This window comes from Dromaius novaehollandiae, chromosome 7 (assembly GCF_036370855.1).
Source record: "Dromaius novaehollandiae isolate bDroNov1 chromosome 7, bDroNov1.hap1, whole genome shotgun sequence".
NCBI classification, from domain to species: Eukaryota; Metazoa; Chordata; class Aves; order Casuariiformes; family Dromaiidae; genus Dromaius; species Dromaius novaehollandiae.
The window spans coordinates 14,657,775-14,671,147 of record NC_088104.1 but is presented as its reverse complement, the minus strand read 5'-3'; the positions used below and the strand labels follow the sequence as shown (position 1 = coordinate 14,671,147).

General features: G+C 49.9%; 1 protein-coding gene across 1 annotated transcript; it reads left to right on the top strand.

Moving 5' to 3' along the window:
• The first annotated feature begins 4,215 nt into the window (after positions 1-4,215).
• On the top strand, positions 4,216-12,362 carry INHBB (inhibin subunit beta B). Its single transcript, XM_064514720.1, has 3 exons — positions 4,216-4,814; positions 5,139-6,871; positions 9,620-12,362. Exons 2-3 carry the CDS (start codon positions 6,469-6,471, stop codon positions 10,393-10,395), a joined length of 1,179 nt encoding a protein of 392 aa, XP_064370790.1. The 5' UTR covers positions 4,216-4,814; positions 5,139-6,468; the 3' UTR covers positions 10,396-12,362.
• Positions 12,363-13,373: the final 1,011 nt, after the last annotated feature.

The window sequence follows — 13,373 nt, the reverse complement described above, 5'->3', positions numbered from 1 at the left end:
CTGGATGAAAGAATGCAATACACCAGGTGATTTTTAAATGCGTTGCCTCAGTACATAGTGTTCAAATTACAAACAGCCAAGTTTTAACTATTTTGTTTACCACTTAAATGCAGATTTTATTTTTATTCACTGCTACTTTGCAAAGCTTTTGGTGTGAACTTATACAAACATGAAAATCATGTTCTTTAACAGTACGTTGAAAGTGCTTATATGTTAAAAGTGCTCACCACAAAGCAGACACTTCTTTGTTGGGCAACCAGTACAGCTTTTTCATGTTGTCTGTGTGTCCTCATCCGCCCCAACCTATTTAGGTCAATACAAGCAACTTCAGTGGAAGTCACCACCTGGTTATAAGACTACTGCTTTGGGCTGCAGAGGACAGACTGTGCGAAGAGAGCAAGAGCAGTTCTGGGACCTCAACTCGAACAGGAGAACCCTGAGCAGTGGCTACCTTTTGAATATCATGCAGGGTATCCACCTGAGTCCTTCTACTGCAGGAATTGAAGCAGATCCCTGAACTTAGTCCCTTTGCCAAAGGGGGCACTGCGTTATGCAGCGACCTCACTGAGATGAGGTACCTGACTGTATCACTCGCAACGCATGGGATCCACCTGCATTTTGTTTCCCACAGTGAGCTTGGGAGCTTGGATTCAAACCTTCCTGGAGAGTGAAGGGGTTGCTGAAGAGGACTGGTGGCTGTCTGTTGGCCAGCATGATGCCCATGAGGCACCACCAGGTAGCTGAGCTGAGAGAGCCAGATAGAGTGGGACTGCAGCTGCCTTAAGGTGTGTGCAGCAGGAATGGGAGCCACAGGCTGTGAGTATACCCCTGAACTCTTACACTCTTGCCTCCCCCCATGTACCCTTCCTGCCTGACACTTGTGCAAGGAGCTGGGATTCAACAGGTGTCCTTCAAAACCTGCTGAGGGCTCTAAACACCTACCCCGCTTGGCATTTCTCCTTGACCCATCTTCCAGACTCTCATTGCACCTACTTTACAGAAAAAGTTCCCATTTGTTCATCTCCTTTGTTTCTGGTTGATGTTCCCTTTTATCCAAGTAGTGTTCAGAGTAGGTCCCTGTTTTCAGAGACAACAAATCTATTAACAGTTTTCTATTAGAGAAGCACAGGCCAGGAGCAAAGGAGCCAAATTAACTTCTTACTGTTTTTTCATGAGTTGAGTCTACCCTTGCCCGTTCAGAAAATGTCCAGGTCATTCAGAATGGCATTTGCCTGCAAGATTGTCAACATGACTTCCTTCTACAGAATTAAGGTGCTCTTGAAACAACCACTATGTTTGCAGTTGTTTTTTAAGTATTTGCATAGTAAGGAATCAGTCTGATTATGGATACATAATTTCATCTGAAGCGCAAGAATGGCATGAATAAAAATTCCAGATAGAGTACAGAACCCCTAGCCTGTCCCTGCAACCGCCTGTCTCTGCTTCTCTGTCTTTAAAGTGAGATGATAATGGCTACCTTTGTAAAAAGCTCTTTCAGATACAGGGCAGAAGTATATACTTCAAGGTCTAGCCTTGAAACTTCTGTGGGATAGCAGTGCTGTTCTGAAGTGCCACTTAAAACAGATTGCATTCCACTACTTGCAAAAATCCCGTGTAGATGCAGCTATACAAGCAAAAAAAAAAAGTGCTTTTGCCAGTATAGCCTATTTTATTTGGGAGATGCTTGCAGAAAAAAGATGCTTGTGCTAGTAGAACTTGCATTTGCTGGTATTAAAGGGGAAGCATTTGTAGTGCAGCCTGGGCCTCTTATATATGAAGCTTTATTCAGTACAGCCATCAATACAGCAAAGAAAAATCCTTCCTCAAAGGGATTAGTAAGGTTACCTGACAGAGCTGCTGATAGAGGTGCTTTAGGAATATGCGGGGGGCCAGATCCTCAGCTCATGTACATCGTTACGGTTCCACTGAGGGCATTGTGAAAATACAGACTGGTGAGGGAGCTGGCTTGTGCCATTGCTCCCCTGTTCAGTTTTTAGAGCTTCCTACTGACTCAGGAAGGTGAAGAGCCGCACTGACTGGCCTTCGTAAAATGTGACTTCTACATCTGCCGCCTCCAGAGAAAAATGTGCATAAGCAAATATCTAGGTTATAGGAAAGAGTTGTAGCAGTCTGATGGCTCAGAAACCTGCCCACTTATACTGGCTGAGGATCTAAGTTCATAATGATTTCATTATACTAGTAGCTTTAATAAGCATCAGATTCCAGTCATGAGACTTGACGTTTCTACAGAAAATACCCTCCAATATTGTACCTTCTCACAGCAGGGCTTCCTAGCTAAATGTATGCTTGCCCATTAAGCACAAATCCCAGCCCTTTCCTTCCCAGTCTTCCCCTGCATTTAATGTATGGAAAAGCATGACCCTGAATCAGATGAATAGCAGCCGGTTTGAGAAGGTGTGTGTGAAAATGTATCCTCACGCAGATGAGCGCAGAACAAATAGAATAAAGGGGAGGAGGGGAGGAGAGCAGCGCAGGGGGAGTGTGAAGCTCCCATATCCCTGATAATTCAGCTACTATGTGTAAGCAACAAGTTTATGCCCAAGGGAAAGAACTGCAAGCTGAGGAGAACTTAAAATTAACAGAGCCTTATGACTCAATCAATAGGCCATGCTCTCCGAGCAAGATTAGAAATCAAATGGCACATTTCTTTCTATTAACCCTGTTTGCTTTCCCCGTAGGGTTTTCTGCCTGAAAGAACCTAAGGTTTGATTTAGTTCTCCTCTAGGGGGAAAGCCAGAGAAAGTCCATTGTTTGAGAACTGCCTTCACGATTCTGTGTTGGACAGACTTGAAATAACAATAGTGTTTACTGGCATAGTAGTTTGCTAGTAATTGCTACATAAGATAAACCTCCCAATATGTGAATATGCAAAAGTCCTTGGCTAATATTAATAATAATAAAAAAGGCTGAATGTGCTGTGCAGTGACTATCAGGGACAATTAAAAATTACTATATTAAAAAAAACCCCACCTGTACCTTGCTCAGAAATACCTTCCCAGTTTCATTATCTCCACTGAAGACATGATTTCTGCCTCTTCGGCATTTCATTTTCACTGGGGCAATGATAGTGGTTGTTTTCGAGGGGAGAAGGACTGTGTTTGCACCTACTTCTTGTTTGACAGTGACCTCTGTGAACCAATCATCACTGCTCTGCCTGTTGTTTTCTTGTTAGCTCTTTGCTGTCAAATTAATTACTGTGAAGTACTAAGCTTGTTGCATTCACGTGCTCTTATTAGCCTACAGGATGTCAGAGTGATTGGATTTTTAGCATTATTTCTTTTTTTTACATTCCAGGCTTCCCATTCGAAACCTGTTAATGGCAGGGAGGAAATACTGTATTTAATTCTGATCTCACATCAGGGTAGCTCTGGTGAGACCGAGGATTTACTTTTGATTTACAGTGCTGTATATGAAATTAGATTGTGTTTGTATTAAAACCAACATGAACAATCAGATTGGGATTGTAATGTGATTTTGAACAACAGCATTAAATGTTTGTCTTCACTTCCGTAGTACAGAACAAGAAAGAGGAAAAAAATAGGAAAACATGGAATAGCATTTGTCCTTTAGATTCTTAAATCACAATAAGAACCTGATCCTCCAGCTGAGTCCCTTTATGCACGTCTTGCTTGTATTAGTGACAACTAACAGAGCTCACCACTACATGTGTGTGCAGTTGAGAGGTACGTAAGCTTTATTCTTCTTTTAAAAACTGAAGTGCATAGCAAAAGTTTAAGGGGCTTCCTTGGTGTCATGCGGAAAACGTGTGTGTCCTGGTTCTGCCCCATGAAAACCAGGATTCGGCGCAATGAAAAAAAAGATGACGTTTTTGAGATTTGCTTTCAGTGCGTAAACTAGATTTTTGTTGGTTGCAGAGCGCCATGTAGTTAGAACAGCAGCTCGGTCGTCTGAGCGCACACCTGGGCCGGGGGAGACTCAGCCCAAAGCTGCCCGTTTGCTTAATTCGGAGCGCAGATGTCCGCGTGCATCTCCCACCTTCTCGGCAAGGACGGGTCTCCCCCACCTCCGCGGCGCAGCAAGCCTGACCCGGCCCCGCACACCGCCGCCGCGGCAGCGCGGGCGCCCCGCGGCGCAGGGGCGCTCCCGAGCGGCGCCGCTCCGCCTTTGCCCCCGCCCGCGCCGGAGCGCGGCCGTGGAGCCGCAGCGGCTCCGGGGGCTCCGGCGCGGCGCCCGCTCGGCCTCCGCGGCCGCGGAGCGCCCCGCGGCGCCCGACCCGCTTCGCCGCCGCCCGCTCGCCGCGCGGCCCAGAGGGGGCGCCCTTCGCCCAGGCTTCCCCGGCGGCGGCGGCGCGCCGGGCCGCGGGGCAGCGCGCAGCGGCTCCGCGGCCGCGCCGGGGGAAGGGGACGGCGCCGGGGAGCGCCGGGGGAAGGGGACGGCGCCGGGGAGCGGCGGGGGAGACCGGCCGCGGCGTGCCTGCGCCGTGCCGCCGGTGCGAGGGCGCTGCGGCGCGGAGCGGGGCCGGCGCGGAGCGGGCGGGCGCTCCCAGTCTCGGCGCGGGGCAGCCGCCCCCGCCGGCGCTGCGGGGCGCCGCGCAGCCCTGCCCGCCCCGCGCCCCGGCAGCACACCCCGCTGCGCGCCGCGGCCAGCGCGCCGCTCCCGCTATGTGCGCTGCGGGCCGCCGCCGCGGCAGCCCCCGCGCGGAGCGCCCCGGCCCCCCCCGCCCGCCCGCCCGCCTCCGCGCCCCTCCGGCCCCGCGGCAAGCGCAGCGCGCGGCACCCGGCCCGCTCGAGCGAACAAACCACCGCCCGCCCCGTCGCGAAGCCAGCCCGACGGTAACTTTCTAACGACTTCTTCTCGCAAGTGCTCGCAGGCGGCCGCGCCGGGCGGGGAGCCGCGCTCGGTGCGCGCTGCGCGGTGGGTGTGTTTGAGGAACCGCGAGGGAGGGAGGGAGGGGACGGGGGGAGTTAAAGAAACAGCATAGTTAATATTTCCACATCAGGAAGTTACTGTAATAGCCCAGGGGGCAAAAGACTTAACTTAATCTCCTAAATAGTGAGGAGCCCATGGCGTCTCTGTTATAGGTTGGAGTTCCCACGTGGTTTTAACTCCTGTATAAAAGTTTCAGTAGAAAGTGCCACAATGTCGTGATTTTGCAGGGGGGGAAAATTAGCAGGAGGAGATCAGAGGAAGATAAGCGAGGAGCGAGCCGCTTCCCCGAGACCTTCCACTGCGGATCCGAGAGGGAACATCAGACGCGTTAAAACAAAACAAAACAAAACACAACACCGCGTTCAAGCCAGCACAAGGCGAGCGAAAGATCAAAAAGAGGCGGAAAGAGAGAGGGAGAGAGAGACAGATTAACTGGAGCAGCAGCAGCAGCAGCAGCAGCAACAACAACAACAAAAATCACACTTAAAACAATAATAATAATAATAAACCCCAAAGCACCAACAAGGGAGATTTTGTTTAAAAGGAGCGAGCGAGGGAGCGAGCAGAAGAGCTGGTCTGACCGAGTGGATCCGTGCAGCTACTCCCGGGATCGCCGCGACCGCGCCGACTGCGCGCTCCGCGGAGCCGCTGCCCGCGGCGGCGCCGCGCCCGGGACCGCGCCGCAGCGTCCGCGCCGGACTCCGGACCCTCCGCGCTGACGCCGAGAAAACGCGTATCTGTAAGAGCGGCCCGGCGCGGGGAGAAGATCCCCGTGGATCCGCTGGCCGCGTACCTCCTCCGCGCCCGCCCAAATTATGCTCCAGGTCAACTTTGATCGCGCGCTGAGAAGCAGCAGGCGCTGAGGGGAGCGACCGCGCCGCAGCGCAGCGGAGCCGACCCGCACCCACGGCCGGCGGACTGTTGTCGTGCGGGGGCGGAGTGGGCGGGGGGGCACCGGCAGCGCTTCTCCCCCCCCCCCCCCCGGCTATAAATTGGATTGTGTATAAATCTGCTCCGTTTATCTCCGCGAGCCCCCTCCATGACGCCGGACTGAGGAGCGGCTCTCGGCCCGCCCGGACGCCGGCGCAGCGAGCGATGGAGCAGCAGCGGCGGCGCTCGGGGATGCCCCTGTGAAGCGGCGCGGGGCTCCCGGGGCAGCGCGGCGGCGCCTCCTGCCTCCCGCCCGCCCGCCCGGCTCCCCTCGCCGCCTCGCGGCTCCGCGCCGCCGCCCCCGCCCTTCCCGCGGGCGCTGCGGCCGCCCCCTCACCTGCTGCCGCCCCCTCCCCCGGGCTCGCCGCGGCCAGCCCGCCGCCCCCCCGGCTCGGCCGCGGTGCCTGCGCGGGCAGCCTCCCCCCGCCGCCTCGCCGGCGGCGCGCACCGCTCGCCGGGCGCCCCCTCGCCGCGGCCCGGCTCCCCCCGCCGCGCAGCGGCTGCGGCCCCCGGCTGGGCTGCCACCGCCCCCTCCGCGCCGCGGAGCGCACGGAGCGGCGCTGCCTGCAGACGGGCTCCCTGCGGCGCGTCGCGGCGGCCCCCAGCTCGGCGCCCCGCTCCTCCGCCATGGACGGGGCGGCTCGCCGGGGGGTGCTGGCCGCGCTGCTGGCCTGCGGGCTGCTGCTGCTGGGCGCCGCGGCCACCCCGACCCCGCCGGCGCCCGCCGGCGGCTCCCCGCAGGACACATGCACCTCCTGCGGCTTCCGGCGGCCCGAGGAGCCGGGCAAGGTGGACGGGGATTTCCTGGAGGCGGTGAAGAGGCACATCCTCAGCCGGCTGCAGATGCGGGACCGGCCCAACATCACGCACGCCGTGCCCAAGGCGGCCATGGTCACGGCGCTGCGCAAGCTGCACGCCGGCAAGGTGCGGGAGGACGGCCGCGTGGAGATCCCCAGCCTGGACGGGCAGGCGAGCGCCGGGCCCCCGGCCCACGACCCCGTCTCCGAGATCATCAGCTTCGCCGAGACAGGTGGGCGCCGCCCTGCCCCGCTCCCTGCCCCTCCTGCCCCTCCCCAGCCTGTCCTGCTCATCCCCTGCCCGTCTCCAGCCCGTCCGCTGCCCGTCCCCTGCCCGTCCCCTGCCCGTCCTGCCTGTCCCCAGCCTGTCTTCTGCCCGTCCTGCCCGTCCCCTGCCTTTCCTGCCTGTCCCCTGTCTGCGCTGCCTCTCCCCCTGCCTGTCCATCCTCCTGCCCGAACCCTGGCAGTCACCCTGCCTGACCCCCTGCCTGCCTTGCCTGTCCCCTTTCCCTGTCCATCGTCCTGCCGACCCTGCCTGTCCCCCAGCGAATCCTGCCTGCGCACTCTGCCTGTCTCCCTGCCCGACCTCCGGCCATTCCCTTGCACGTCCCTGCCTCTTCCCGCTGCCTGTCCCCCTGCCCGCTGTGGGCACCTGGCTCCTGGGCTTGTCCGCCTGTCCCCCACCTCTCCTGCTCTCCCTTCTGCCCCGCACCACCTCGCCCTGGCCCTGCCTGCCCCTTTCCGTCCTCCCTGTGTGCCACCCTGTGCCCGGCTGCACCCTGCAACCCCCGCTGTCCCCCGGCCTCCTTGCCCCTGCCTCCCCCCTGCAACGCTGCCGGCTGCACCCGCCGCTTGCCTCCGGGCCCTGTGCATCCCGCTGTCCCTCCTCCGCCTGTCCCACTCCATCTCCTGCATCCCTCGCCTCGTCTGTCTGCCCTGCACGTTCATCTGGTTCCTCGCATGCGTCCGTCTGTTGAGACTTCCCTTCGCCTTTCCTCCCTTTCTGTTCATTTCCCGTTTATTTAGCTTTTGTTTGCAGTGTTGGCCTTGCCTGTCTGTCCACTGCGTGCAGCTTCCTACCCACGGCGCGTCTATCCCCTCTCTGTCCAGCCATCCATTTACAAACTGTGCCATCCGTCCCTCCGCAGTATCGGCCATCTCTGTCCGATCCGGCCATTGCAGTTACATGTCAAGGGGCTCCCTTCAGCCCGGCTTCCCAGCCGTTCATGCAGCAACCGCTGTGTCTGTGAACTTTGCACATCTGGCCGCAATGCCATCACTCTGCAAATTTGTTCCCTCTTGTCTCTCTGCCCATCTCTCCTTTCCTTCATCAGTCTATCGCTCCGTTCATTCCTTTCTCTGTCTGTCTTCCCGTGGCATCTATATATCATTTGTCCACAAAATAAATCTCTCTATTCTCTATGCTGCCCACTCATCTTCTTTATCTACCCTCCCACCCAAAGCATATACATTTACAGTATCTATGGGGTCTGTTGCATTATACATATGCTTGTTATATTCGCATCCAAAATTTATGGGCACACGTTCTCGTACAACACAAGTAACGTGTATTGGTGCAACAGCACTGCACTGTTCTTTTTCTGTTGCTGTCATCACAGTTTATAAAGAAGTTGTGTATTTACTAACGTACGGGAGGTTCTCTGAGCATGCATTTTTGGTTTTATTATGTTTTAATAGGCCGTTGTTATGAGATCTGTGGTAGCCTTGTAGTTCCATTTGGTATTCAATTAATTGCTTGCTTTTGTAACGCTTCCATATCTACTTTATGTAAAACATAGACAGACACAGTGAAAATTTTCATCCCTGAAATATTACAAGGTACCAAATGGGCCCCAGAGGCATATTTGAACAGCATCTAGAGTAACAAATGAGGACACTGACTATGCAAAAAATCCCATTCAGAGGTTGATAAAAATAATAAAGATTCTTAGGAAAAGAAAAGGAAGAACAATCCACGTTTGGCTCTGTTCAGAAAGAAGTCAAACAGATAAGGGCAGATGAGAAAATGCCTTTCCTGCAATAATTTTAAGTAACGATCGGGAGGGTTTGATTCAAGCGCCAGAATTACAGCCTCCGTTGGAAAGGCCAGCTTGCACATTTATCACCTACGCCAAATTTAGTTAGGACTTACGGTACAAAATTCCAGCAAGGACACTGGTATTTCTGAAATATTTCATGCAGCAGACTCTTTTGTTTACAAATAATGCGTTATGTCAGACATTTGGTGACATTTGGTTTACTGTGATAATTCACTCATTTAATTCTGGTGTTATTGAAAGTATATTGAGAACAGCCAGTAATGATATTACGATGACAGCAACTGCTTCATTTGTTCGCCTCGTATGTGAGTTTATCTTTACAGGAGAAAATGCAAAGGTTGAAATTATTAGTAGCAGCTATTCTATCAGCTGAAGTGGGGGATAGCTTGATCTGTTGCACAAGCAGGCTCGTTATTGAATGTTTTTTTTCCCCTCGATCTTGTGAATCCTCTCTGCTAAACTGAGACAAGAATATGTGAAAATCGAAACAAAATCCGTTGTTTGGCGTTGACGTTTCGGTGGTTACTAAAGAGGCTTTTCCTGTGAAAATATCCGAAAGTTAAAACTGTTCTTAAACTGACAAGATAGGAAAGTACAAATGCTGGTCTTTTCAAGGTACCGTTGTAACGTCTTTAAAGCTATCTGACTGGAAAAATCTAGTATTCTGGAGAGCCTTTACTGGTTTCTGTAGATCTGACACATTCAACTATAGCCCGATTATGAACGTTACTGTGGGAAGTCCCCTTTCAATTCATTTCTATTACAAATTCTGGATATCTGATTCAGTGCATGCCTTCTGGCTGATACAGTCTTTTAGCTCTTTTGATCAGCTGCGTTCTAGTGTTGTTTCTGAATCCAGAATTGCACAAAAGATACGTTTTCTTTTTGACTTAATCTTGCTGATCTCTCCTTATCTTGCAGACGATCTGGCCTCATCTAGAGTCCGCCTCTATTTCTTCATCTCGAATGAAGGGAACCAGAACTTGTTTGTCGTTCAAGCCAGCCTGTGGCTTTACTTGAAGCTGCTTCCATATGTCTTAGAGAAAGGCAGCAGGCGAAAAGTAAGAGTCAAAGTCTATTTCCAAGACCCGGACACTAGCAACAAGTGGAATGTGGTTGAAAAGAAAGTTGATCTCAAAAGAAGTGGTTGGCACACTTTTCCCATGACAGAGGCGATCCAGGCTCTGTTTGAGAAAGGAGAAAGGAGACTGAACTTGGATGTTCAATGTGAGGGCTGTGAAGAGTATTCAGTGCTGCCAATTTATGTGGACCCCGGGGAGGAATCCCACCGGCCTTTTTTAGTGGTGCAAGCCCGTTTAGCTGATAACAAACACAGGATCCGGAAAAGAGGTCTGGAGTGTGATGGCAGGACCAATCTATGTTGCAGGCAACAGTTTTACATTGACTTTAGACTCATTGGGTGGAATGACTGGATCATAGCACCATCAGGTTACTATGGGAATTACTGTGAAGGGAGCTGCCCGGCCTACTTGGCCGGAGTCCCAGGGTCAGCTTCCTCTTTTCACACCGCGGTAGTGAATCAGTACCGAATGCGGGGGCTGAACCCGGGCACCGTGAACTCCTGTTGCATTCCAACCAAACTTAGCACAATGTCAATGCTGTACTTTGATGATGAATACAACATTGTGAAAAGGGACGTTCCCAATATGATTGTGGAAGAATGTGGTTGTGCTTGATTTAAGGTGTGTTTTTTGGGGGGGAGAGAGAGAGAAAACATTCCCGTACTAGATGGTATTGGAGGAAGTTTCGCTGTGTATCCAGGCATCAGTGTTGAAAAGTCACTGTGGAAAAGTTTGACTTAAAAAAAAAAAAATCATTTCACTTTGGTGTCAGGACAGTGGCAGTTTGTGGATCTTGGACACTTATATATTCTACCACTTATAAGTTAATGCTATGAAATATCTTAAAGACACAAACACACACACAATGTGCACGTGCACACACACACACACACACACACACAGACAAACACGTGCTCATATACACACACACACAGACACACAGACACGCACACGACAGCTTGAAAAAGGGATGTAAGTAGGAGGAAGTCAGTGACCAGTGACAATGTAACTAAATGCCTGCCAGTACAAGTGAATGGCTCAGCAGCTGTTTCCCCACCTGCTAGTGAAGTCAGACCGAAATGAGCTCCCTTTGCTCAGGCAAAAGCACAAACTAAGAGAACACAACATATTCTTGCACGCAGGTGTCAAAATGACCAAACTTAGAAATTAAAAAAAAAAAAAAGGCAAGAAGAAGAAGACTGTCACCTCTTAGGTCTAATGGGAAGCTGCAGAACACCTGCCTTTGTAGGTGATCACTTCCTCTTAATTTAAATTTATCTAAATATAAACATCACAGATACCCACATCTTCATACCGCACTTCCAGTAAGGAATCATGTGATAACACCAGAGAGAGCGAGAGTGAGAGAGAGGAAAGGAGACAGATACATAAGCAACTGCTGTATTTCTAACGTCAGACTGTTGCGAAGGCACAAGCTGGGCTGGCATTATTTGATGCTTTAACTGACCACTAGAAAGCCGTGGACGGCTATACCTGTTGTGTCTCGGAAAAGGGGATTTGATACCGTATCTGGACTGTGTTGACCGTTAGCATCTCTCACTGTTCTAAGAACAAAAAATCAAAGTTGCAATCTGTGTTCTTCAACAGGGGACTCAGCAAGGACACGTCACGTGGGGAAAAACAAACAAACAAACGCTACCACGACTAAACCAATGAACCCTAAAGAGGAATGACAGTAATACAGTGGAGACATTCTGAAAAATGCAGTGCATTTAATAACAGGCGAGGAACATTTTAACAAGTCTTGGAAAGGAGGAGAGAGGAGAGTGCTTTCAATTTCCTTACCAGGAGGTGTCAAGGATGGCCATAAAGATCAGAAAATAATGATACAGCATAGCACTTGCAAACTGCTTGAATGCACGTATAATAGCACTTGCAAATTTCAATGCCTTGAAAAGTGGTACTTGATAGTGCACTTATCTTTGCTCACTATCTAGGTAAACAGGTGCCGCATGAGCTATGCAATTTAAAGTGTTGACCCATACTAGACAAAACTGGACTTATGATATGACTTTTTTATATTTTTTTATACTTGAAATTAAATCTTTTGCTTCTTTTTTAAAGCGAATGATTGCTTTTAATGTTTGCACTGATTTAGTTGCATGATTAGTCAAAAAACTGCCATTTGAAAAAAATGTTATTTTTATAGCAGCAAAAAATGAATACAGTTAAATGTATTATACATAAATTTTGGAACCAAAGAGGCCAACATATTAGTTATAATTTTTATGAGATGGCAAAGCCATCATATATCATGTAGTCATACTGAGCAATCCCTCACGAGGCCTACCAATTATTTCAGGGTACAAAATGGATTCTGTTTGTTCTATTCAGTGTCTTTTCTATACCATACGCACATGGAACGTAGAGTGAAAAAATGACTATTGTAGAATACATTACAATATGTGCATCCTTTAAATCCAATTTTTATGTTTATTTAATAAAGTTCCTTTTAGGTTCTGTTCCATAATAATTTAAACCAAACAATTTTCACTTAGATTTGCTGTTGAAGTATTTTACATTTGTGTACAGTTTAAATAAATAAAAAAAAAGACTGAAAACTGGGTGTGCTTTTTTTGCAGTGTGTAACATCTGGAGAAACTTGGTTACTTTCCGCACTGAGTGTGGGTGCAGATGGTGAACTGTCGCATTAGACTGTATTCATATTAGTCATTGCAGAAAGCCTTGTCTCAGAGTTCAGCTGCTGTACTCTGCTTTTTTTTTTTTTTTTTTTTTTTTTTTGCCATCTATATATGTAAGCATCTGCTTATTTGTATCTTTGTCAGTTAAGGGTCTCTCAAGCTCAGCTGTTTAACACCAGGGGAGCCTAAAAGGAGATATGGAAGAGTGTTCCGCATACCTGTCAGTAATTTAGAGTAAGTTCCTGGTTCACCTGCTATGGAAGAATGTAACTTGCTGTCTAGATCACTCCCTAATCTGCTAGAAGAGATAAAAAATCATGTAGAAAGTACTTCCAGGAAAAACACGTCAAAACTCATTTTGACGAACATTTATTTTTAAATTAGCTGGCATCAGGGAAATATTTTTTGCGTAAAAATATGTCCTCTTTACTAATCAAAAAATAAGAATTTGGACAAATGCTTATAGAAATTGTCAGCTATAGATTTATTTCTATACTGATTTCATTGATCTTCAGAGATAAATTCTTCCTCCTGGAGGTCTGACCACATGCAGTTGAAGCTGACAGAAGGACTTCTGTTGACTTGGCAAACTTAAGGTCCGACCCTGAGACCTGGAAAGTGTTGAAAAAGCAAGCTGATACAACTAATGATGGGTTCTAGCTACAATTCAAATTGAAGTGTAACTGCCCACACCCCCCCTTAAATCCAGACATTTGGATTAAAGGGCTACATTTCAGGAAACCTCTAGAAATATTTTGTTGCAGCTGTGTCGAGAACCTGCTGCTCAGAACTTTGTCCCAGACCAAATTTTTTTTTGAATATTTTATAGCTTCCTCACCTCCTCTAACCACACGTGTATTGTCAAATTCACTGCTCACCATTCCTATTTCATTTCCTAGCAGATTTCTCTCCTATCTTTATTCCCTTGGT